This window comes from Adelges cooleyi, unplaced genomic scaffold (assembly GCF_023614345.1).
Source record: "Adelges cooleyi isolate 19-005CV unplaced genomic scaffold, UGA_ACOO_1.1 ACOO_flye_CR_arks_rails_tigmint_CR_PRNA_651, whole genome shotgun sequence".
NCBI lineage: Eukaryota > Metazoa > Arthropoda > Insecta > Hemiptera > Adelgidae > Adelges > Adelges cooleyi.
In genome coordinates, this window is record NW_026096352.1 from 7,013,837 (window position 1) to 7,037,398 (window position 23,562).

At 29.1% G+C, this 23,562-nt stretch overlaps 3 protein-coding genes across 3 annotated transcripts; 2 read left to right on the forward strand and 1 right to left on the reverse strand.

Annotated features, from left to right (window-relative positions):
• Window positions 1–702: 702 nt before the first annotated feature.
• LOC126844638 (uncharacterized) lies at window positions 703–1,456 on the reverse strand. Its single transcript, XM_050582957.1, has 3 exons — window positions 1,245–1,456; window positions 1,084–1,176; window positions 703–972 (listed from the first exon to the last, which is right to left on the reverse strand). Exons 1-3 carry the CDS (start codon window positions 1,275–1,277, stop codon window positions 778–780), a joined length of 321 nt encoding a protein of 106 aa, XP_050438914.1. The 5' UTR covers window positions 1,278–1,456; the 3' UTR covers window positions 703–777.
• Window positions 1,457–2,053: 597 nt separating this feature from the next.
• On the forward strand, window positions 2,054–5,594 carry LOC126844978 (cx9C motif-containing protein 4). Its single transcript, XM_050583518.1, has 4 exons — window positions 2,054–2,393; window positions 2,716–2,849; window positions 4,102–4,355; window positions 5,393–5,594. Exons 1-3 carry the CDS (start codon window positions 2,336–2,338, stop codon window positions 4,111–4,113), a joined length of 204 nt encoding a protein of 67 aa, XP_050439475.1. The 5' UTR covers window positions 2,054–2,335; the 3' UTR covers window positions 4,114–4,355; window positions 5,393–5,594.
• A 425-nt stretch (window positions 5,595–6,019) lies between these two features.
• On the forward strand, window positions 6,020–7,385 carry LOC126844977 (GPI mannosyltransferase 1). Its single transcript, XM_050583517.1, has one exon. It carries the CDS (start codon window positions 6,143–6,145, stop codon window positions 7,334–7,336), a length of 1,194 nt encoding a protein of 397 aa, XP_050439474.1. The 5' UTR covers window positions 6,020–6,142; the 3' UTR covers window positions 7,337–7,385.
• The last annotated feature ends 16,177 nt before the right edge of the window (window positions 7,386–23,562 follow it).

A 23,562-nucleotide genomic window follows, 5' to 3' on the forward strand; every position in this document is an offset into this window, starting at 1 on the left:
CATTGCATGTGTGCATGTATGCACATATAAAAATATGCAATATATGCACTAATATGCAGTGTAGGGTTCTGGTCTATTCTGATGATTGACGTGCGATTGGTGCAACGTGATTGCTATGCGATCAGCACACCCAGTCGCATGAGTCGTTTGTCACGCATTATAGAATCGCGCCGTTAGTGGGTCCTCACTCAATTATATATTATGCAGTCTTTTAAGGGAAAAAATGTGTCGCATGACAATCGTCTCCTGTGCGGAAGACCTTATTATAACATTTACTTATGTATTTGTATAAATTGATAAGACACTAACTTTTGAAGGACAACATAATCTGTGGCTATTATTTTACACAATTAAATTAATTTTAAAGTCTGGTTAAGTAGGTACTAGTAAAAAAAAAAAAATGTATAGAAAACTGTTTAATAATATTTTTAAATTATTTTCTTATATAATATTTTATTCTTAGAAAGGGTCCAATTTCATCAATTAACTTAAAGAAAACTAAACACAATTTTTTTTTTTGAATTGAGTTATTTTTTCCACAACAAATGAAATATTTTTGTAAAATGATTGTCCAGTTTAAAAAAACATTTAACTTGGAACTTTTTTTAGAAAATATGATTTTTTGCCTAGAACTTTATCTGGAACTGTTATATATAAAAAAAAATAGTAAAATGATGCCCAGCTCCGTATCGAAACTGTAAATATATAATATAATAATTAAAGAATACTTCATAATGAAAAGCTATTTCAAAATTTGAATAAATTAAGTAAATATAGTTATATTTCGGTGGTTTTTCCTTTTGTAACTAACGCAATTAATGTTTCTACTCTGCTTTTTACAAAATTTACTTGCATTTGTAATGTATCAGTGAATATATTCTGGTCATTGCGGTGTTCTTCTAATAACAGTAGAATTTCATCATATTTATGACATGTTTGGAGAACTTTGCTCATTAATGTCATTATCCTACACTATAAAACACAAACACATTTACTTATTTTATTAAATATTTAAGTACAATGTACCTATCACAAAGTAGTTCAAATATTATTTGGTTTTAAGTTAACAAAAAATAAATGTACCGTATGTGAACTTTCGGCTTCTGCAAAACACACACTTTCAAATTTTTTTATTTTCCAACTTAGTGTATCAATTCTTTTTTCCATATTGGACACCTGTAATACAATTTATACTCTCCGTTGATAGAATTAAGTACAGTTTTGATTATTGGTTTTACACTTACTACATGTTCTAGGTGGTTTATAACGTCATCCATCTTTAAGTATGAAACTTCTATTATTATATTACAGTTTTGTAAACGTATAACTAGATAGTATAGTTAGTAATAAATTAATAACTAATAATTAAATTCCATTATAAACATAAAATAAATCTACATTACTATTTGCTTAATACAGAATGCTAATTTAAGTATTTACTCAATATCAACATTTAAATTATGATTAATATTGATAATAAATTCATTATTTCATAATTCATGCTATGATAAATTTCCCGCCAAAAACACTTTACTGGGTTATTACATAATGTTGTATTAGTTACATCATAGATGACTGTTTTTGAAATTTTAATTTCATTCCAAAAATGATGATAAATTCAATATAAAGAATAAAAAAAACTACTGAGATCAAAATTAACTATTCAATTTTTTTTTACTACGATACAATAAATCGTGGAGTAAGATAAATAGTATTAATTGTTAATTAATATTTAAAGAGGGTAACCGGTAAACAGACACCGGTAGATCGCCAGTCAACTTATTGTTCTAATATGCCGCCGACAGGATAGTAGCTAATGTGCATATCCATACATTATTATAGAATAATATTATATATCTATTAAGATTTATATTACTCTATGGTCTATGCAAAATTTTCAAGAATGAAAAATAATACGTATCGATACGTTCCTGATACGAACTAGAATGTTACGGTACGTTACAGCGGTACACCTGTGATAATATTACAGATTAAATGAAACGGTTCTTATCTGTGATATTATTCTTGTGATATTATTGGCCAATTTTATAATTTATATACGTTTTTGGCACAGACTATATGAAATAGTAATTTTCATCTATATAATCTGTGTTTTTGGTAAGATCCGTTGTCGGGCGTATTTACGTATATTATAATCTATGACGACGGTCAATGGTAAATTGTGATTTTTATTACATTACCCGTTGTATCTATAAAAATTGTCGATACTGATTTCGATATTATCATTTTGATACTCGGTGTTGGATACTTGGATACAAGAGGCCACACTACATTTTTAGTTTCTAATTTCTCTCACGGCCAGTGTTTTATATTCATGCCTAAACCAGACCCTTGTAAATCTTTGGCTTGCGCGATTCAAAAGTGCTTGTCTGGTAAGATATTTGTATGTATTTTTAGTATTATTTATCATTGTTCATATACATACAAGAAAAATGCCTTAGTTTCTGTTTACTACCTCCTTATATAAGATGGAGTATAGTCTAGATTTGTTTAGTCATAATTAAAACAATTTTCACTATTTGTTATTATTCTGTATTTACTTGATATTTACATTAGTATGTGTCATTTACTAAATTAATACATATCATTACTTTATAAATACTATAAGTAATTTTTTTAAAGTATATTTAAATAATTTGCCTACGTTAATTATAAAATAGTTGATATAAATCACCAATATGAACTGTTTTACAGAGAACGATTTTCAAGAATCTCGCTGTACCAAACAAATACAAAATCTTCGAGAGTGTTGTAAAACGTTCTATAATGTTTCACTTGTATGCTCAGGCATGAAACCTGCTTCTACTATTGATGATGAAAAAAAAACAGTAAGGAAACATCACAAGTTAATCTATCTTGTAATCATATTAGTTAAATGGCCATGTGTTTGTGTAACACATTAAGTTAAAATGGCTGTATCAATTTCGATGCAGTCTTTTCCAATTTGTAGCTCATACATTGGACGGTGCCTAAGACTATTTAATAATTTGACTAATAATTATAGTAGCATATAAGATAATATATTGAGTAATATAGTATGTTATTTTGAGAAATATAAAGCTGGGCTAATATATATAATAGTTAAAATATTCTTTTAATTGTATAACTTTGGCTTGAAGAAAGTAGGATGATAAATTTATCTTTATATATCTACACAAATATTTTGAAAAAACACTCCATTTACATGGTAAACAGGAATGGTTTAATGTAATAAATATTTGTAGTAATGGTAATTGGTAAGGTACACATTCAGTATTGATAAATTTAATTTTGAATTTGGTTAACTTCTATTTAGATTGATGGATAGTGAAAAATCAGAATGATGATAAATGCCAATAAAACCTATATTATATTGGGAATTATACCTTGTGCAACTATCAATTTTTACATTGTTTTTTTTTGTTGTATTGAATAATATGGAGAAACTTGAATTCAGATGAATAAAAAGTAAATGTACGACTTTTTATGAAGAAGCTTTGGTTGGACTCTTTAGTCATTATATTGAGAATAAAACTGATTTCAAAGTTTATACATTTTTTGATATTCATATAATTAGTTCTCTAAGTAATATATATTTTTTCAAACTGAATTTGTGTGTTATAAAAAATAAATTAAGAAAAAATAGTAAGTATTTTGAAAAAATTAAAGGCTTGTGAAAAGGAATGGAATTACTTAGTATTTAAATTTATGATAAATTTGACTTGATGTAGAATAATATTGCCGTCCTAACCAGTCAGTTTTTCACAAAATAAATTTGATAAATTTGTATTTTGTTTATTTGCCTATCTAATGTTAGATGTTATGTTCAATTATTGTGTGCAGTGGTAAGTTATAAGAAGTTTTCAAAAAATTGACTGCTAACTATACCTAGGAATAACGTGTTTGTTTCTGCGTTGGTATAGTTTTTTAGACAAACATTTTTGGAACAGATTATTAGATTAAAATGAAAAGATAACATTGCATAAATTAATTTAATATTTGTTCAGTGTATTGGGGACCAAAATATTTGAAAAACAAAAAGATCTGTACCTAATGCTGCATTGTTAATGAAAATGAGTTCATTTAATTTTCTTTCTTTAGGTTCTCAAGTAATATGTCAAACCAATACCGGCAAGCACAAAAAAACAGCTTTCAAAAATTCACAGAAAGAAAATTATTGAAAGAACTGCCTTTTTACAGAAGACATCCAAGAGTATTGTGATTATTGGAAGTACACTGCGCATCTTGATTTTGTTTAGTAGAGGATTGTATGATATTTTCAGACCTAACACTTCAACGACAGTTAGTCAAGAAAATCAATATCACTTACGTTTACAAGAAACTTTCTAAAAAGAGTAAGTTGTTATCAGTGTCCAGAGAAATAAACGTCTGGTACCAAATACAATTTCAGAGCATTTTGCAAAAAAATTTAAACTACAACACTAATGTATACAAATATTTTGTCGGGACATTTTTATTTGATGAATTTCCTGAAATTAATAGATTAATTAATTTTTGAAAAATTATATTAATTTTATCAGTGTACACAATTTAGTTTTTGAAAAACAAATAGCAGTATTATGGGTTACCAAAATAGAGATCAATTAGCTAAATGTTATATAAGTCTATAAACTTCTGATTTTAAAAAGTTGAAAGTTGAAACAATAATTTTAAATGAAATCGCACAAGAATAGTTTTTAGAGAGGGTTAGCAAATGTTTTGATAGTCGATTATCTAAAAAGTAAAAAATGGAATTGTATTTGACCGTAACAATTTTTGTAAACACGTCTTAAGCAATATATGTATTTAAATAGTTAGTAGTATTTATTAATGTTTTGTATAATATTCTATTACACAAATGTAGCATAAGGGGGCATGTTAACGAATTGCTACATAGCTAAAAATCAAAAACAATAGTCATATTTATTGTTAAATTAATAAAATTAGTTTAACTGTATAACAGCACCTACATACAGAGGTTCAACTTAATGCATTTTATTAATTGTATTATTTAACTTAGACATTAAAGACATAAAGAGATTAAATCAGAAAAACCTGATAATCTGTCTAATTCGGACTCGTAAAAATTAAATCATTGCTTAGTCAAAACAATTTTTTTTATATTTTTCAAAGCACTAAAATACTATATTTATAATAATTTAATTTTTCTATTTACAAAAAATATTTTTTAATCATTATAATGTTTGATCAGCTGTAAGATTATTCATTATTATCAGTTGATACATGTATAATTTTTTTGTAACAATAGCTCTTGATTGGTAACTTTTATAGCCATAAGGATACTATAACTTATGCTATTTTACATAATACATTCAATCAATTTGATATTATATTTTAATTCCAATGCTTAACAACTAAATAAACATTTTAGATATTTATGACTATGATGCTAAGGGGAGCACTACAGACCCACTCAGCTACTCGTTTGAGTATTCTCAAGAATACTCTGATTTCAGAAACAACTCAACATTTTAAATAATTTATTTTTTGAAAATTTTAAGTATAGAAAATTGGAATGTGAAACATTTTTTTGTTTAAAAATTAAATATTTTCTTAATGGCATATACCAAAGTATAAGAGCACTAGCAAATAGTTTCATTCTATAATTTGATAAATGATAATTTATTTAGTAGTAAATTTCTCGTATAATATTTTTATCAATCAACTACTGTTGTGTTTTGAAAACGTTTTAATAAGTACATTTTTTGTGTTGTATGCCTTAGTTATTCAAAATAAATGTTGACGCCAATTGTGTAGGCATCCCACTCACCCTTGGCATGTGTCTTGATTTAATTTCCCAATAATAAATATAGTAATGAGAATTCTATCATTTTTTTTAGAAATTAACACGAATAATACAAATAAAGTTATGGATGCTGTTAACAAAGCAAAATTGCGCTTCAAGAAATATCCTGATCTACTATTAGCATGTCGTGTTGAAGGCTTCAAGTATGCTACATGTATCGTTCAAAGTGAAAAAGACCTCAAATTAAACTCCTGTAAAGACGAGTTTGTGAAATTTCATCAGTGTTTAATAGCTAACTCATTGAAGCATCGAATCAAAATATAGTCTTGATGTAAACATTTTTTTTAAAAATACTGATAGTTTAGTTTAAATAATATGCATTTTCTGTGGCATATAGTTTTTGGTTTTTTGATAAGAACATTATTAATTGTTTTTGCTCAGTGGTATGATAGAGACGATAATGGTGTACATTATACTGACATTGATTACAAAGTTTTTACTGATGCAGCTCAACATATGTGGTATGGCGAATCTCCTTATATGAGACCAACTTACAGGTATACACCTCTAATAGCTGCACTTTTAATGCCTAATATATTTTTACATCCCTGTTGGGGAAAGTTATTGTTTTCTGTATTTGATTTAGCCATCGTTACTGTTATACGCCAAATAGTATCAAAGTCACATTCTAAATATAAAAATTATTGCGCATATCTTTGGCTGTACAATCCTCTAAGTATTATCATATCAACTCGTGGGAACGCAGACTCGATATCCTGTTTTTTGGTTCTTGTGACGTTATTAGCACATATTGAAGAGAATTATGTCATTTCTGCAGTACTTTTTGCACTGTCTGTACATGTACGCATGTATCCCATTATATTTGGGCTCTCATTTTATTTATCAATTGAGAATGGGGCCACATCAACTTCCCGCTTTCAAGTAGTCTATAATAGCTTGTTCCCATCAAAAAAGAGAATTCTGTTTGCAATAGTATTTATTGTATCAGTAATTTTAATAACCTGGCCTTGTTATTTTCTGTATGGTCAACAATTTTTGGATGACTCGTATTTGTATCATATACGTCGGTTGGATGTACGTCATAACTTTTCTGTATATTTTTATTTGAATTACTTATTATCAAGTTCTGATCAAGTACAAATCTTATACAGTTTATTGACCAAAATAAGTCCTTTAATATTGATAATAGCTATATCATTTAAATTTGGTCAAATTGAAGATTTACCATTCTGTCAATTTTGTCTATGTTTTGTTATGGTCACCTACAATACAGTTGTAACTTCACAATACTTTATTTGGTTTGTTTCATTTATGCCTGTATTTTTTCTTCATTTGAACTTTACAGCTGTTGAATGTTTTAATATCATATTAGTTTGGGTAATGCCTCAAGTTGGATGGCTTGCATTTGCTTATTTGTTAGAGTTTATGGGTATAAATACATTTTACTTACTTTGGGTTCAATCATTAATGTTCTTCATCAATAATATTATTATTGTATCACTGGCTATTGTACGTTATAAGTGTAATAAAATAAAAAAAATATTGTAAATTTACACTTATTGTTCATAAATAAAATGTATGTTATGTATTTGTAAAATACTTTATTTTTGGTGCTTTTAATATGTAATTAGATTTTTTTTTAGTTGTACAAGGTTTAGAAGTTAACAAAAATATTGTATAGTGAATTTCGATCACCTATGTTATAGGTATGTGTGTAAAAAATATGTTAACTTTTTTTTTATCAACGATTTCTAAATGGACCAGTTAATTGGTAACTTATGGGGTACAACGGAACTTCTGAGACTTTATAGTACCCTGACCATCCTTTTTTTTTAATCCTCACTTGGATCCTTTGCGTTCCGGGGGGTCCTTGCCTGGTGGGGCATTACTTGCCCCCGGATCGCCAATGCTCTTTATTGAACATGGTTGGTCTGGCGTGTGATATTATTATATTATATACTATTGTTACCCGCCGATAACGGCCTACCCGATCAGTACGTACTAAGACGACAACGCGCACAGTAACCTCGCCGTACCGACGTATTAATATGTAATATTATTTATTATAAACAATACAGTCCATATTATAATTATTGAGTTATTCAATCAAAGTCTAACCCAACCATTTGGTCCTTCGGGCCGGATATTTGCATGTTTGTTATTTGTATTAGTCGTTTTTTAAGTGCATTTTTTTCGCTCGGTTCTCGAGTGCGTTGTCGAAGTGATTAAGCTCGTTTCGCTTACAATTTCGACGTGATTAAGCTCGTTTTTGCTTATAAGTTCAAAGTGTTTTTTTTCTCTTTTTGTTAAGCTCGTTTTGCTTACAACATCGAAATACTAAGCTCGTATGGTTTACAGGTTTGACTTATTTTAAGCTCGTTCGCTTATAAACCTAAAGTGCTTTAAGCTCGTTTGGCTTACATATCAAGTTGGATACCTTGTTGGAGAAAATTTAAGGTCAGATCCAATTCATTTAAACTATATTTTTTATTGTTTTTCTTTCTCTGCATGTTATAAAAAGAAAACAACGCGATTATTATTATAGCAGTACCGGGTTTTTTTTCTTTCGCTTTATCGTTACACAACGCTCGATACGTTTGCTAGAAGCTATATTTTTTGCGTAATTTCCTTGAACCAATATGTCGGAAATAGCCTCACTAACTCTTCGTCGCGGTACGTTCAAGGGCCATATGACTCGTTTTTTAAATTACGTAAAAAACAAGATAATTCTGGTAATGTTGATATTGAGCAACTAAGTATTCGAAAAGAGAAGGCAGAAATAGAATAGCATGGCAAATAGAATGGCAGGATTTTGAACAGATCCAGTCTGAGATAGAGGAACATGGTGAATTCTGAAACTGAAAACTATCGAGCGGAAATGGAGGATATATTTTATGAGGCTCTGGCTATTTATGAAAGAATTGTACAAAAGCATAATCCTCCAAAGAACGAAAATTCATCCCAAAATGGCGAAAACCTATTTTCAAATAGTTCCGTTCGTTCAAATTCGCAGTATGTTCCTTCGGTCGTTAAATTAGCAGCTGTTGAAATACCAAAATTCACCGGTATGCTTTCCGAATGGACATCATTTAAGGATATGTTTATTGCATTGGTTCATAATAATGATGCGCTAAATGATGTTCAAAACATTTTTTATTTACGCTCTTCACTTGGTGGTAAAAAGTCGTCAGTGTTACCCGACCACAGCTGATAATTATAACTTAGCGTGGAAAAGTTTAAAGGATAGGTACGATAATAATAAACTTTTGGTACTAGCTCATACTAAAGCATTGTTTGACTTGGAACCTGTTCGATATGAATCAGCTGAGCTTATACGCAAATTATATGACACAGCGTCTGGTCATATAAATGCTCTTGATGTGCTAGGCCATAGTCCCAGATCATGGGGTCTAGCGATTTTATATATCATTACATCGAAGTTAGATTCGAATAGTATTCGTCAGTGGGAAATAGAATCGTCCCGATCAGAAATAGCGCCTTTAAGGGAACTTCTCGATTTTTTGCAGTCTCGGTTTCGAATGTTGGAGTCAGTGGAATCTGCAACGAAAGCGCATCAGTTGGATAGTTGGCGCAATAATTCAAACCCAAAAAAAGAACGTAAGTCAACTTCGTTATTTGTTAGCGATGGAATACAATGTTATTCATGTAAACAACCGCATACAATTTATCGCTGTCCGAGTTTTTTTAAAAATGTCCGTTCAAAATCGAATAAAAAGAATATCGGAATTAAAAAATTGTAAAATTTGCTTAGGATCTCATCCCGAAAAAGTATGTAAGGCCAGGAGGTGCGCAAAGTGCGGGCGAGATCATAATAGCTTATTACATTTGCCTCGTATCGATAATAATATTAATAGGACGGAATCGCATATAGATAGTAACACGACAGTAGAAGAAAATGATAAAACAGCAGTATCTGTAAACGCACACACTTATCAGGGTAATAACAATAACAGTTCCGTGTTATTAGCGACTGCCGTAGTTTATGCTATTAACAGTGTCGGTGAACCTGTATTATGCCGTGTATTGTTAGATTTCGGTTCACAAAACAATTTTATTACTGATTCAATGGCTAATTATCTGAAATTGAAAAGAAAAAGAATATCGTATTCAGTTTACGGCATAAATAAATCTAACCATAACATTACCCATCAATTGTCAACAAAAATAAAATCTCGCGTTTCAAATTATGAAATTAATTTAAATTGTCTAGCCTTGCCAAAATTAACTGGTCGTTTACCCTTGTTTTCTATTGATCCGTCTAAATAAAAAATACTCGATGATGTTTTATTAGCGGATCCTTCGTTCAGCTCGCCACAGAAGATCGACATGTTAATAGGCGCAGAAGTGTTTTTTGAATTGATGTGTACTGGTCAGCTAAAACCTATAAAGCGCGGTCCTATAGTCCAAAATACTAATTTCGGATGGGTGGTATCGGGACCAGTTCCAAACTCAGTCGAGGGATCAATAAATAAGGTTTTATCGCTCTATACCAGTAACTCTGATACCAATATTTCTTTTTCGTCCAGTTTGGAAGAAAAAATCGTTAAATTTTGGCAGTTAGAAGAAGTAAAAAATACGACAGTGTACAGTCTGGATGAAAGGCTGTGTAAGAAGATTTTTGAGCGAAGCGTTAAGCGCGACGTCGACGGTCGATTTATAGTGTCACTTCCCTTAAAAGATAGCCCGACTTTAGGAAAATCTTATAATATTGCTTTACGCCGTTTTTTAAGCTTAGAAAGACGATTACAACGCGATTCGGAACTTAAAATCAATTATACTCGATTTATGGACGAGTATATGGCGTTAGGTCATATGGAGCCGGTTTCTGATGAACAAACTATCAATAGCCGTTGTTATTATATACCCCACCACGCGGTCCATAAAGAGAGTGTCACTACGAAATTAAGAGTAGTTTTTGACGGGTCGTGTAAATCCGATAATGGAGTTAGCTTAAACGAAGTTCTTTTAAAAGGTCCATGTATTCAACAAGATTTATTTTATATTATGGCGCGATTTCGTACACATAAATTCGTTTTGACCGCGGATATAGCAAAAATGTATCGCCAAATATGGGTTGCCGAGCACCATCGCGATTTGCAACGTATTCTTTGGCGTACCAGTCCGGACGAACCTATTCAGATATTTCGTTTAAAACCCGTTACTTATGGTATAATAACTTCTTCTTTTTTGGCCACTGCATGTTTGTAAAAAATATCTGAAGAAAAAGGTATTGAATTTCCGTACGCTTGTCGGGTTTTAAGTCGAGATTTTTATATGGACGACCTACTCACAGGAGCAAACACTCTTCAGGACGCATTAATATTGCGTGATTAACTTTTATCAATTTTGGCAGAGTTTGGGTTTGAGCTGCGGCAGTGGTCCAGTAATAGTATTGATTTATTAGAAGGCGTCCAAGTAGCGACATCTTTGTCTGAAAATGATACAGACAAAAATGTAAAAAAAATATTAGGCGTGTATTGGGATCGAGAGAATGACACGTATAAATATCGGGTACAATATTATGATAATTAATCTACGATAACAAAGAGAACAGTTCTATCTGAAATTGCAGCGATTTTCGACCCTCTAGGGCTAATTAGTCTCATTAAAATTAGATAAAAAATTATTTTGTAGAAGCTCTGGGTATTAAAGGGAGAATGGGACGAACCAGTTCCTTGTGAACTTCAGAGCGAATGGAAAAAGTATCGAGGCTCACTCGAAGCGATTAACTGTTTGTCAATCGATAGATTCATTTTTGTTTCGGGAGAAATAACTGATATTCAATTATATGGATTTTCAGAAGATTTTCAGTAGAAGCGTACGGTGCGTGTTTATACGCACGGACAGTTAATACGGCCGGACAGATTACCGTTAGATTGTTATGTGTCAAATCACGCGTTGCTCCTTTAAAAGTAATTACCATTCCGCGTTTAGAGCTTTTAGCGGCACTACTCCTTACCCGGTTGGTTTCGAATTATACTTCAATATTAGAAGTACCAATTAGCGAAAAATATTATTGGACGGATTCTAGAGTCGTGCTAGCTTGGATAGCCGCCCCGTCGTCGCGGTAGAAGACATTTGTTGCTCACATAATTGGTGAAATCCAAGAGCTAACATCTGTTTATCAGTGGCATTATGTCAGCACGAAGGATAACCCAGCAGACGTGGTTTCGCGTGGTTGTTGTCCCGCACAATTGAAAGAAAATCGACTGTGGTGGGAGGGCCCTAAATGGCTAAATGGCGATACCAATGAATGGCCCAAGATTGATCTTTCTACAGTAAAAGAATTAGATGTATTTTCTGAAGAGCGTAATATGATTAGTTTGCACACGACTTTTATCTATGATTTGTCTATTTTTGAAAAATATTCTTCTTTAATGAAACTTTTACGCGTTGTTGCTTATTGTCGTCGATTTTATTTCAATGTTATAAAAAAATGCAATAAACTAGTTGGTTCGATTCAAGCGGAGGAGATTGAAGAGTCTACGACTTGTTTAATAAAATTAATACAGTCAAGTAATTGGCCCAGCGAGTTAAACGATTTAAAAAACGCGCGTCAAATTAGCAGTAAAAGCAAATTATTAAAACTAAATCCATTTTTAGACGAAAAGGGTCTTAGTAGGATGGGCGGTCGACTCAAAAATGCCCTTACGCTTGATATTTTTAGAAAACACCCTATTATTCTTCCTCCGAACAGTCTTTTTACTCGTCTCATTTTCTTACATGCACATAATGAGACATTACACGGTGGACCGCAGATTATGTTGGCGCAAGTACGTTCAAAATATTGGCCTATCAATGGTCGCAACATTGCCCGCGACATATCCAGAATATGTGTTATGTGTTTTCGGTATAAACCTTTAGTAGTACAGCCTATAATGGGAGATTTACCCAAGGAGCGCGTAGAACCAACTAAAGTATTTCAGAAGTCTGGGGTCGATTTCGCAGGACCTTTTAATGTTAAGACAAGTTTACGGCGCAATGCTCCAGTCACTAAGGCATATGTTTGAAAATAAACAAAAATGTAAAAATAAATTGTTTTCCTATCAATTTAGTATAACTTTTTAAATAACAAACTATAATAAAATGTAAAAGTGTATTAAACTATCTATCATTGGGCGATAGGAGCTAAGCCTCTAGTTTACATTATAAAATATAACTTAACAGTATATTATAATAATTTTAAAAGTTAAATTATTAACACATTTAGGTATTATATTTTTCTTTTAAAAATATATACATTTTTTTTTAATATATTACTCTGAATGTTAAACATTTCCAAAACAAAAACAAAATATACTATTTGACTAGAAAGTAAATTGTACAAATGTTAAATTATAAACTATTAATGTCTAAATATATCGGTCAAAAAAATAGTTTGATCGCACTACCATTATATTCTCCAATAATTCAGGTGTCATTCTTGTTCGCTGATCATTTAATATAAATTTGACACTGGAAAATAATTTAGTTTTAAGTAACCTTTAAAATACATAGTTTATATTATTGGTATAGTCCGGTATTATTGATATTATTCGTATAGTTTTAGTTTTAATTAAAGCTACTTTATGTCTTGGTTTTCTTATCTCTTTAACTAGTTCTCTTGCTTTGGTTAACACTGATTGTATATTTTTTAATTTAAACACATCAATAACTGAAAGCTGCAGTATGTGTGCAGCACAACGCATACCTCTTAAGATAATGGACGTCTCTACTGATGATTGTAAGTGATCACTTAATTATATCGGCTCATTATCACTATTATGAAGGTGTTCGTCTTCATTAATGGTAGTATCTGTACTAGAACAGCTGCACTCATCAACACCACTTCCTTTGTCAGTAGTAAAATGACAACTGACAAGTATTATTTTCCTCTTCATTATCGTTCATATCTTTTTTAATAATGTAACAATTTTAACATGTTTGCTCCATTGTCAGTCGTAACTGAATAAATATTATTAGTACTCAATTTATATCTTGCCAAAACTTTTAAAAGTTCTAATTTTAAATTCTCAGACGTTGTCATATATATTTCTGTGGTAGCCAAATTTCTGATAATAATTAGATGGATGCCAACCTACCACTTCACTTATTATCGGTCCTCCGTCAAAGAATAAAAACCGACTAAATTACCAATGACTAATTAACTTAGGTATGTACGAAAAGGTGGGATTTATTTAGTGTCCTTTACAGTTAGACTTTGTCGGTATCGAAAATCTTAGTCTAGAGATATTTCAAATACTATTTATTATAAAGTAAAATGTAGGGAAGACCGGGTACAGTTTAACTTTATTAATTGCATATTTACTATATTATTTACATGATTTAACTATATTATTATTATACTAATTAAAGTTTATTTTAATTTACATATATTGTGATCTACTGTCTAATTTATTAGACATTACTAACAAATAAATAAATGAAAATTATTCGTATACAAATTCATAATAAACAAATATAATAAGTTATTCGGTCAAACGTTCTCAGGGTGTATAACTATATAACAATATTCATAATGACGTTCTCGAAACAAATAAATTTAAAACGTTATTCAGAATAACGTTTCGGGGTAGAAAAAATTATAACGTTATTCCTAGTTTACGTTCATGAACAAATAAATAACGGTTCACAGAACCTTGGTTGTGTGTGACGATTAATACCGACTAATATTGTCTTTCAGCAATATTTTAAAGTATATTTTTTGGACTAGATAATATTATATTATATCCGCCGCCACAGTTCAGTAATAATAACAGAAATTGCCGATGTTTTGCCAAAATAATCTATTTTGGATTTGTTGTTGATATCATTATCTGTACAGTGTTCAGATAAAGTTACGTAAATGTACCAATTTATTTAATAACATAAATTTATAATAAATAGTATTTGAAATATCTCTAGACTAAGATTTTCGATACCGACAAAGTCTAACTGTAAAGGACACTAAATAAATCCCACCTTTTCGCACATACCTAAGCTAATTGGACATTGGTAATTTAGTCGGTTTTTGTTCTTTGACGGAGGACCGATAATAAGTGGTAGGTTGACATCCGCCACAAGTGGGTCTAATAAATGTTTTATAACAGCTAAAGTGAATTACATATTGACTTATGACAAAACTTTGAAATTAAACGATATAAAATGTATTTAAATAATCTTAAAGCTAAGTAATAAATTATCATCCAATTAAGCGCTATCTTGTCAAAGTGGTTGCCAATGCCCAATAGTTTATACCCTGTCCGCCGAGACACCATGCCGGTTTTCGTAATGTAGACTGGTCGCTGGAGAGTGGAGCCCAAGCAACCACCGAGAACAGGCTGACAGGCAGGACGGCGTCGAGGGGAGGACACTAGTCACCACTCACCTGTCACACCATAGAATAGATAAAAGCAGAAGAGTCACTCTCAATGGAAATAAAAAAGTGACGACCATTTTGTAAAGACCTATTTAGTACTAAATGTTATATCTGTACACAACTAAAATTAAAAATGTATAGATGTAACATTACAGTGGTGTAGCCTTAAGAAGATGTCCGCCGCGTTTTTGTGTGATAAGTATCTTCCCCGTGTTAATTTTTATCAGTGTCCGAGGCCTGGTAAAACTGTATAAACAAGGTGGATTTATCCACCTTGTGTATAATGTAAATAAAGCAGATCTATATTTAGTCTCTTTATTTGTTTTGCATTTGGGATAACTCACGTCAAGTTTATAGTATTCACTCTGCTGATAAGGGGATATTAATCCATAACGTATTGTATTTAATCTCTTGAAATCTTCATAATAATATTACTTTATCTTTTTATTATATACGATATAAGTTCTGTAATCACTAATCAGTTGAATTCAATGATGTGATAGCCAAATCCTCAATTATCATTTGTCCGCTATCCGGTGTTTAGACCTTTAGTTTATTAGTTATATTGTCATGTTATTTTAATGTCAGTGAAATTATATACTCGGGTATTAACTTTTTAATTCTATCTTAGGCTCTTGTTGTCTCATAATTTTAAGTATACTAATTACGTTTTAGAAAGAAGTAAATATATTTAATTTAAACAGTTTAATACTAGTGCTATAGTTCTATCACAAATACATAATACAATATACGTCATTCAACAATATATGTTTATTTTTGTTTATATCGTGTTAGACCAATTCATTATTTTACTGAATTGTTTTACAAAGTGGTCTTTCTATTTACAGGGTTTGAAGTACTTACAAGGTATTAATATTCCTTTCGTACTTTAGCGATGAGTAGTAAAAACACTTGGAATAATTGGGTTTATGAACATGTCAATATTGAAATTGTCAATAGAGGATCGCTGGTAATTATGTGTAAATTAAAATTTACACTAGGATCTAGCAGCTTTAAAATAAATACAAAATTCATAAACATAAATAGTATTATTCTTTCGGAGGTTATTTGTTAATTACTTGACTGAACAAATTAATAACTAGTATTAACTTAGGTAGTCAAGTTAAAAGCTAAACTATATGAACTTAGTCAATTAATACAAGTTTAGCTTATAGTAAATTGCTTTACCCTTCATCATATTGTATGCCTTAAAATGAATAATCATAATACTAATTAAAAAAAATGGAAAAGTAGATCTAGGTATGTTAAGTTAAATGTATGATTATGTTAGTTATAATTAAGATATAACTTCTCTAGTTTAGTGTCTTACTAGTCAATTTATTTTAAAACTTTTTAAAACTTATTAGCACATTAAAGTCTGTCCTTGGTTAACTATGTAGATATTTAGACATTGAACTTATAAATTATTATACTTATTATAAATGCTATGTATGTATTTTAAATGCTAAAACCTAAATTTCTTTTTAACTTTATTTTTTTAAACACCATAAAATTATTTATCACCTAATTATTTCTAACACATACATGTATATTTTGCTGTTGTCGTTACCAATAATAATTAATTATTTTATTTTTGTTTATAGAATATTGTATGTAGTAGAAAAAAAGATGACCATGTAAATACTGCTGTAGATCTTAAACATAAAAAGTATGTACAGTTTATTGACTTGTAGTGATATGTATACAAAGCAAGGTAACAGGCAGTGGATGATGAATTCAAATACAATTTTTAGAATTTACTTTTTAGACATAATAAAAAAACCTGTGTCCGAGATTTCCAGTTATTTAATTTCCAAATATAGTGTGTTGCTTAGAAAAAGGTAGTATTTGGTGCTGTGCTAAGATGTTCTGAAATTTTTACAAAAGGAGTTTAGCACTTAAAAGAAATTTTTAGAAGGTAAGTTTCCTTAAAAACTACTTATTTTTATCTACCCTAATATCTTACATTCTATTGATTAGAGTCTAAGTAAAAAAATGTCTAATCATTAGACATTTTTTAAAAGTGCAAAAGTAAAAAAAAAATTTTCCCTTCCCTTTTTGAAAACCACAAAACTAGTTTTTTGCTTAACTTCATTAATACAAAATAACTATTAATGTAAATAGATTTTTTATTATTAAATTATAAGTTAAAACGGTACTCAAATTACCTGTTTTTGAGCAACATGCTAAATTTAAATTGAATGGTATTTTAAATTTTATCAAAAGAACAATAAAAGTACCATTTAAATCTGTGATCCATTGAGTGTTACCCTGTATTAGTGAAATCATAGGTTAGGTGGATAGACAATGTTCACATATTGATTTTTGGTAATATTATCCTGGTTATAATATTACTAACAAATAATACTACTAAAAATCAAGAAAAGAGTTCCAAATGAAAGTTTTCATGGACTCTATTACCACCTATCTTGAGGGATGAGTTCTAATATATTTTTTAAGATAAGAATAGGAATAAATTCTGTTTATTTGGCTTTATGTAATTTGTTGTTTTACTTATTTTACTGACTGTTTTCTGAATTATGTTTACTATGAAAAAGTATATTTTTATTTTAAGTACAATTAGGTTTTCAGATTTCTCCTGAGTAATAGTAATTTATTATCCTTATCTAATAGTAATTTATTATTTGAATATGTGCTAAAACTAATTTTTCTCTTAAAAATGAACCTATTTTAATTCCTCCCTCTCTAAACATGTGATATTTTTTGTGTTGAATACATTAGTAAAATCAAAGTTTACCATATTTACAGATAAATTCACAAAAAATACAATTTTATTAAAATGTGTTTCTATATTATTATGTCATAAAAGCTATTAAAAACATTGTGGGAAATTGTAATCTCTTAGTAATGTTTGGTAATGGTCATATTTACACCTGTATCTGAAGCCTAAAAACCAAATATTTGTTGAAATAAAAATTAAATAGGTCCATTTTTTAAACGCATAATTAGATTTGCAAATTTTGAAAAATCTGCATTTTAATTAGTTTTTTTGTTAGAACTAAATCTAATTAATAAACAATTAATAATATTTTGACAAGGATTTTATTAAAATCTAAGCGTCACTAGAAAAATCTGAAACTAAGTCTGTAATATTTTTTAAAAAAAATTTCAACTATATCAATTTATTTTCTGGTCAATTTTTATAAGCTTTAGGTTATTATTTTTAACGTATATGATTTTTTTTATGAGTAAAAACAATTTTTGTGATAAAAAATTGTACTAGTCAAAATGTTGTCAAGCATTTTGATCATGGACTTAAAAAAAAAATGATCGCTTTTATTCCCTGAACAATACTGGTAATAACTCTGTTCTAGCTTCGTCTTTGACCATTATACTTTTCATGAGTAAGTCATTGACTCTCTCTTTAGTATACACATTGATCATTTGTAGTTTTATTAGTTTAATAAAAATATATATCTGTACCTTGGGTCTAACAGTACTAAATTTGTACTAAATGAGTTGTACAACTTAACTTGTGAACATCTCATTTATATTGGGAAAATAAATAAAACTTTTTGGAAAAAAGTTGGAAAAATTAAACTTTCTAAAAAAAAACATTTAACTTCAGTTGCAAAAAGTGTGTTTTTGGATCCAATGTTTAGATAGATATCAATATATAATATATATGTATTCATCACAATGCTATAAAGCTACTGTTTGACATTTTTGTTTTGTTTTACCTATATGTTGTTTTTTCATACATTCAACATTTTAGAGTTGTGGAACGTCCAAATCGTGTCCTCTTTTTGAATATAATCAGGCCTGAAATCAAACTCACTACAGTAAGTTAAATTATTATAAAATAAAATACATATTAACATATATCATTTTATACATTTAAAAACTGTCTTTAATGATTTTCCCATCTCCACTTTTATTATACATTTTATAGTATTAAATTGTGTATAATGTATTTATACTTAACCTTTATACTTGAAATGCGGTGCACAGTGCCGTGCTTAACATGCTTTTGACAGTGAATATTGTACTGTTAATTGTTCAATGTAAGTATTACCAATATAACACTTTTCCTAGAGTTAATTATGTTATTAATAGTATATTTAACTAAAATTTGACAGTTCTTACGATATTGTAAAAATATTATATCAGTCCATCCAAATATATAAAACTTCCCTTGACTGTTATTTTTAGGAACTATTAACAATATTTTAATTGCTTGGAGTATTGAAAAATTATATTAGAAAATTTATATTTCACATTATTAATTTATGCCATAAATGAGTCTATACATTTGTTTTAATATTATGATTCTAGCACGTTCTCTATGCAATTTTTTGCCGTTATGGACAAGTACTTCGAGTTGTAATGTTTCATAAGTTCAGAGAGCCCAAAGCGTTTGTTGAATATCCTTTTTTTACGCTACTTGATTACTATCATTTCATAAATTAACATTGATTAATATTAATGAACAGCAGTTATCATTAAATATTTACTTAACTTAGATACAAATTTGCTAATGAAAATGATTCATTGCAGGCTAAAAATCAGGCTAGTGGTTTTCATCATGGATGTTGTACTTTGAAGACTGAATTCGCTAAGGTGTATATACAAATAAATTGTTCTTACCACTATTATGAAATAATGAATAATTGTAATTTTTTTTTTTTTGGTTTTGCTTATAGATATCACATTTGACTGTATCGAACAACAATATGATGACTTGGAATTATGAAATATCACCATTATTAGGTATACTTAAAAGAGGAAGTTGTAGCAATAAAATATATGACATACTGGCTTTATTAAACTACAATATTTAATATATAGTCTTATGAATCCCTTTTAGTTTTATTTGATATTTTGATTATTATGGAATCAATATTCTTAAATTTGATATAAGGCCTTTGGATACTGACCATTTTTAAGAAGTTTTGTATGGGAAATATTTAAGAAAAAAGCGGTTATAATAAATTTCGACCATGTCAATTAATTTACCGGTTTATTTGTATAAGCTTCATGGCATTATTTTTAATTTAAATCGTATTGTCTTTGAACAAAAACCATTTTAGTTAATATAATATACATTTTTTGTTTTATCGCACAGGCTGAACCAGTGATCTGATAAGTAATCTGAAAACAGATTTGAATTTGTCATGAAGTTTACTTGAGATCGGTCAGTGTACTTTTTTGGTATCTTATTCCTACTACGCATAAAACACGTTTGGACATTTTAGAAAATTTTAAATTTTAAAACTAAATTTGGAAAGAGTTAAATATAGAAATTGAAAAAAATACTCTGACCTATCTCAAGTAATCTTCATGACTAATTCATATCTGTTTTTAGATTGCTTATCAAATCATTGGTTCGGCCTGTGCGATGGACAAAAAATGATGTGTTTTGGCTGAAATAACGGTTAGGTATCCAGGGGCGGCTTAAATACAGTTAATTTTTTAAGAAAGCTTTCATTCAGACTTTTAACTACTACTTTGCTGTTTTTGATGTGTTTTTACGCTGTATTTGTCATTGTACAATATATATATTTTATAATTTTAATCTCTTTGGTATTTTTGTAGAAGTAAAAAAGTCAAGTGAGTAAGAAAGTTTTTTATTTTTAACTAATTAATAGGTTGCTCAAAAAAATTTGATCTCAATCATAAAATATTATACTATTATACATATCATTTTATTATCATTAAAAGGTTAATATGGTGTATATATGTGAAATATAAAGATTGTGTAATTTTTTACTTTTTCTGTTGCTACTAGATTATACGAGTGGTTCAGTAAAAATATCAAAACCCCTAATAAGTACACCATCATCGTCTAGTAGTCCGGGTAATATTACATTATTTAGTTTTTTATGTAACATGTATTTTATTGGTATTTTAAGCAAGCTAGGTTTTAAACTTTTAATTTACCTTTATTGTATGTTAAAACCAACAATAAATTGCTATTTTTGCAAATTACCCTAATGTATTTATTACTGGTAAAGTGGATTAGCTAGGCAATGTATACTTAAGCCAGCGTTTTTTTTTTATTCTCATTTTTAGGTTACTTGACTAGGTTATTTGTAGACATTGCTTGAAAATCCACCTTGTTTATTACATATATTACAATAGTAATCATCGATAAATATTTTCTCAATAAAATTGGATTTCTCTTTAGGTAAACAAGAAATGACAGTTAAAAAGGAATGGATTCTATTGAAAAAAAGTAACATATTTATATTAGTTTTTTATCTTAAATTTTGGTCTTAATTCCCATGTTATTGCTTTTGCAGCGTCTTCCGAAGACACAGAAACGGAACATTCTGATTTAACTTGGGGTAGGTATTGTTTTCAATGAGTTTATTTAAACAGATTTTATATATTATGTTTATTTACTAAGTTGTTATTTAAATGTTAAATCCAACTATTTTATTTAGCATGTATGGTTTTTTTTTATAACGTTATATTTTTAAATGTGTTACAGATATTTTGGAAAATTCACTTACAATTGCTAGCACTTCTACATTGCAATTAAAATGTTCGAAAAATGAAGGTATTATAATAAAGTTATTTTTATTTCAAATACGTAATACTTTAATAATTCATGTATAGAGTATGAGAATAATACATGTATTGCTATTATTTTTTCAGTTAAAACTAGTGGAGGTTTAGTCAAAAGCTATACAAAGGGTAATCTAAATCCTGCAATGTATGTACTAGTGTTTTAAGTATTTTAGGTAATTAAACAATATCATGATATAACAACACTTTCAATGTTTATCTTTAGTAATCAAAAGCTGTTTCTACTGTACGTGTATGGCCTAGATCCAAAAAAGAGTAACTGTGATCATGTATTTAGAATACTTTCTTTGTACACATATGTGGCCAAAGTATGCTTTATTTCCATTTTTTTTTTTTCAATTAGGAAAAAAAAAAATTAAATGAGTTTTGTTTTTAGGTAAGATATTTTCAACCAAAATTAGATTGTGCATTGGTAGAAGTTGAAAATGTACAAGATATTAACATTTTAGCTTTACTTCAAAATATCAAATTATCACATGGAAAAAATTTGTCATTTCAGTAAGTTGAAAACAATCTCTACTGGGTTTTGTAGTGGAACGCAATATCACAAAGAAATTTTTTTTAAAAAATTTGTATGTACGTTATATGAATAATCATATAATAATTGCACATTATTTAAGAGAAAATTATTTGAATAAAGTTGTACTCGAATGACTTTCAAACAATTTGCTGTATTTAAGTTATACAATATACAAATAAAAATAATAATGATAGCGAAATAAAAATTTTAAAAGTATTTAACAATAACTCCTTTTGCTTATTTTAATTATTTTATTACTACAAAAAATTGTGATCTTATGTATAATACAAATTTCATACAGATTCAAATGTATGTATTATTTACACATTTTAAATGGTTAGCTTCTGCTTTAAGAATTTGGTTTACTTTTATTTTCATTATCATGTAGTTTAACGGTGGCCTTGAGAACCAACGAGATCATAGGTGTGCACAGACTTTAGTAGCAGACAATATTATGACTACTATTTTTTTTACCACCTACTGTCTCGAACGAATTATAAAAATATGTAATCAAAACGTAAGAAAAAAATTAAAATATATTTTTAATAATTTACATTACATTAAAATGTTAACGTAGATAAACTGATAAACATAACAAATTTATGTGGAATATTACAATTATTTAGTTTTTAACATTCGTTCTTCTATTAAAATTTTGAATTCTTCAATTACCCCATCATCATTTATTGAGTTAGTAACTTATTGATCAGCAAACATATAATAGTGCGTCCGGTCGTTCTTGTGGACCATAATTTTGTCTTCACAATGCTCAACTTTGAAAAGGATCATTCACACGAATAATTAGTTACGGACACAGTAAAAAAAAAATGTAGAATGTTTGAAAATTAATTAAAAATAGTTGAACGATCACTTTCATTTAACCAATGTATTCACTGATGAGTTAGTTTAGTTGATGTTCCTTTTATAGTCAATAATCCTGTGCCAAGTTATTTAGCAATTTAACCTCAGATTTTAATTTATTAATATCAGTGTCAAACAGTATTTAAAAATGCCTGTCTTAAAATAGATCAATTAAAATCAAATCACTAATCGTCTCCAGTAAATTTTAAAGTTATCGATTTTTCCCCAGCTAAAAATATGAGCTGTTCAAATAAGTACAATAATACAATAAATGTATTATTTTGTCCCCGGGAAAGAACAATTTGGCTCTTTTTCAGGCTACTGCATTAAAATTTCCTCAGTTATAGCCTAATAAGGTATACCCATGCGCCCACCTATGAACGAATTGGTTTCTTGTCGTATTCGTTATTCGAGACGAGTCGTCAGTCCGTCTCTGGAGAGGGATAAGACTGCTCCTTTTTA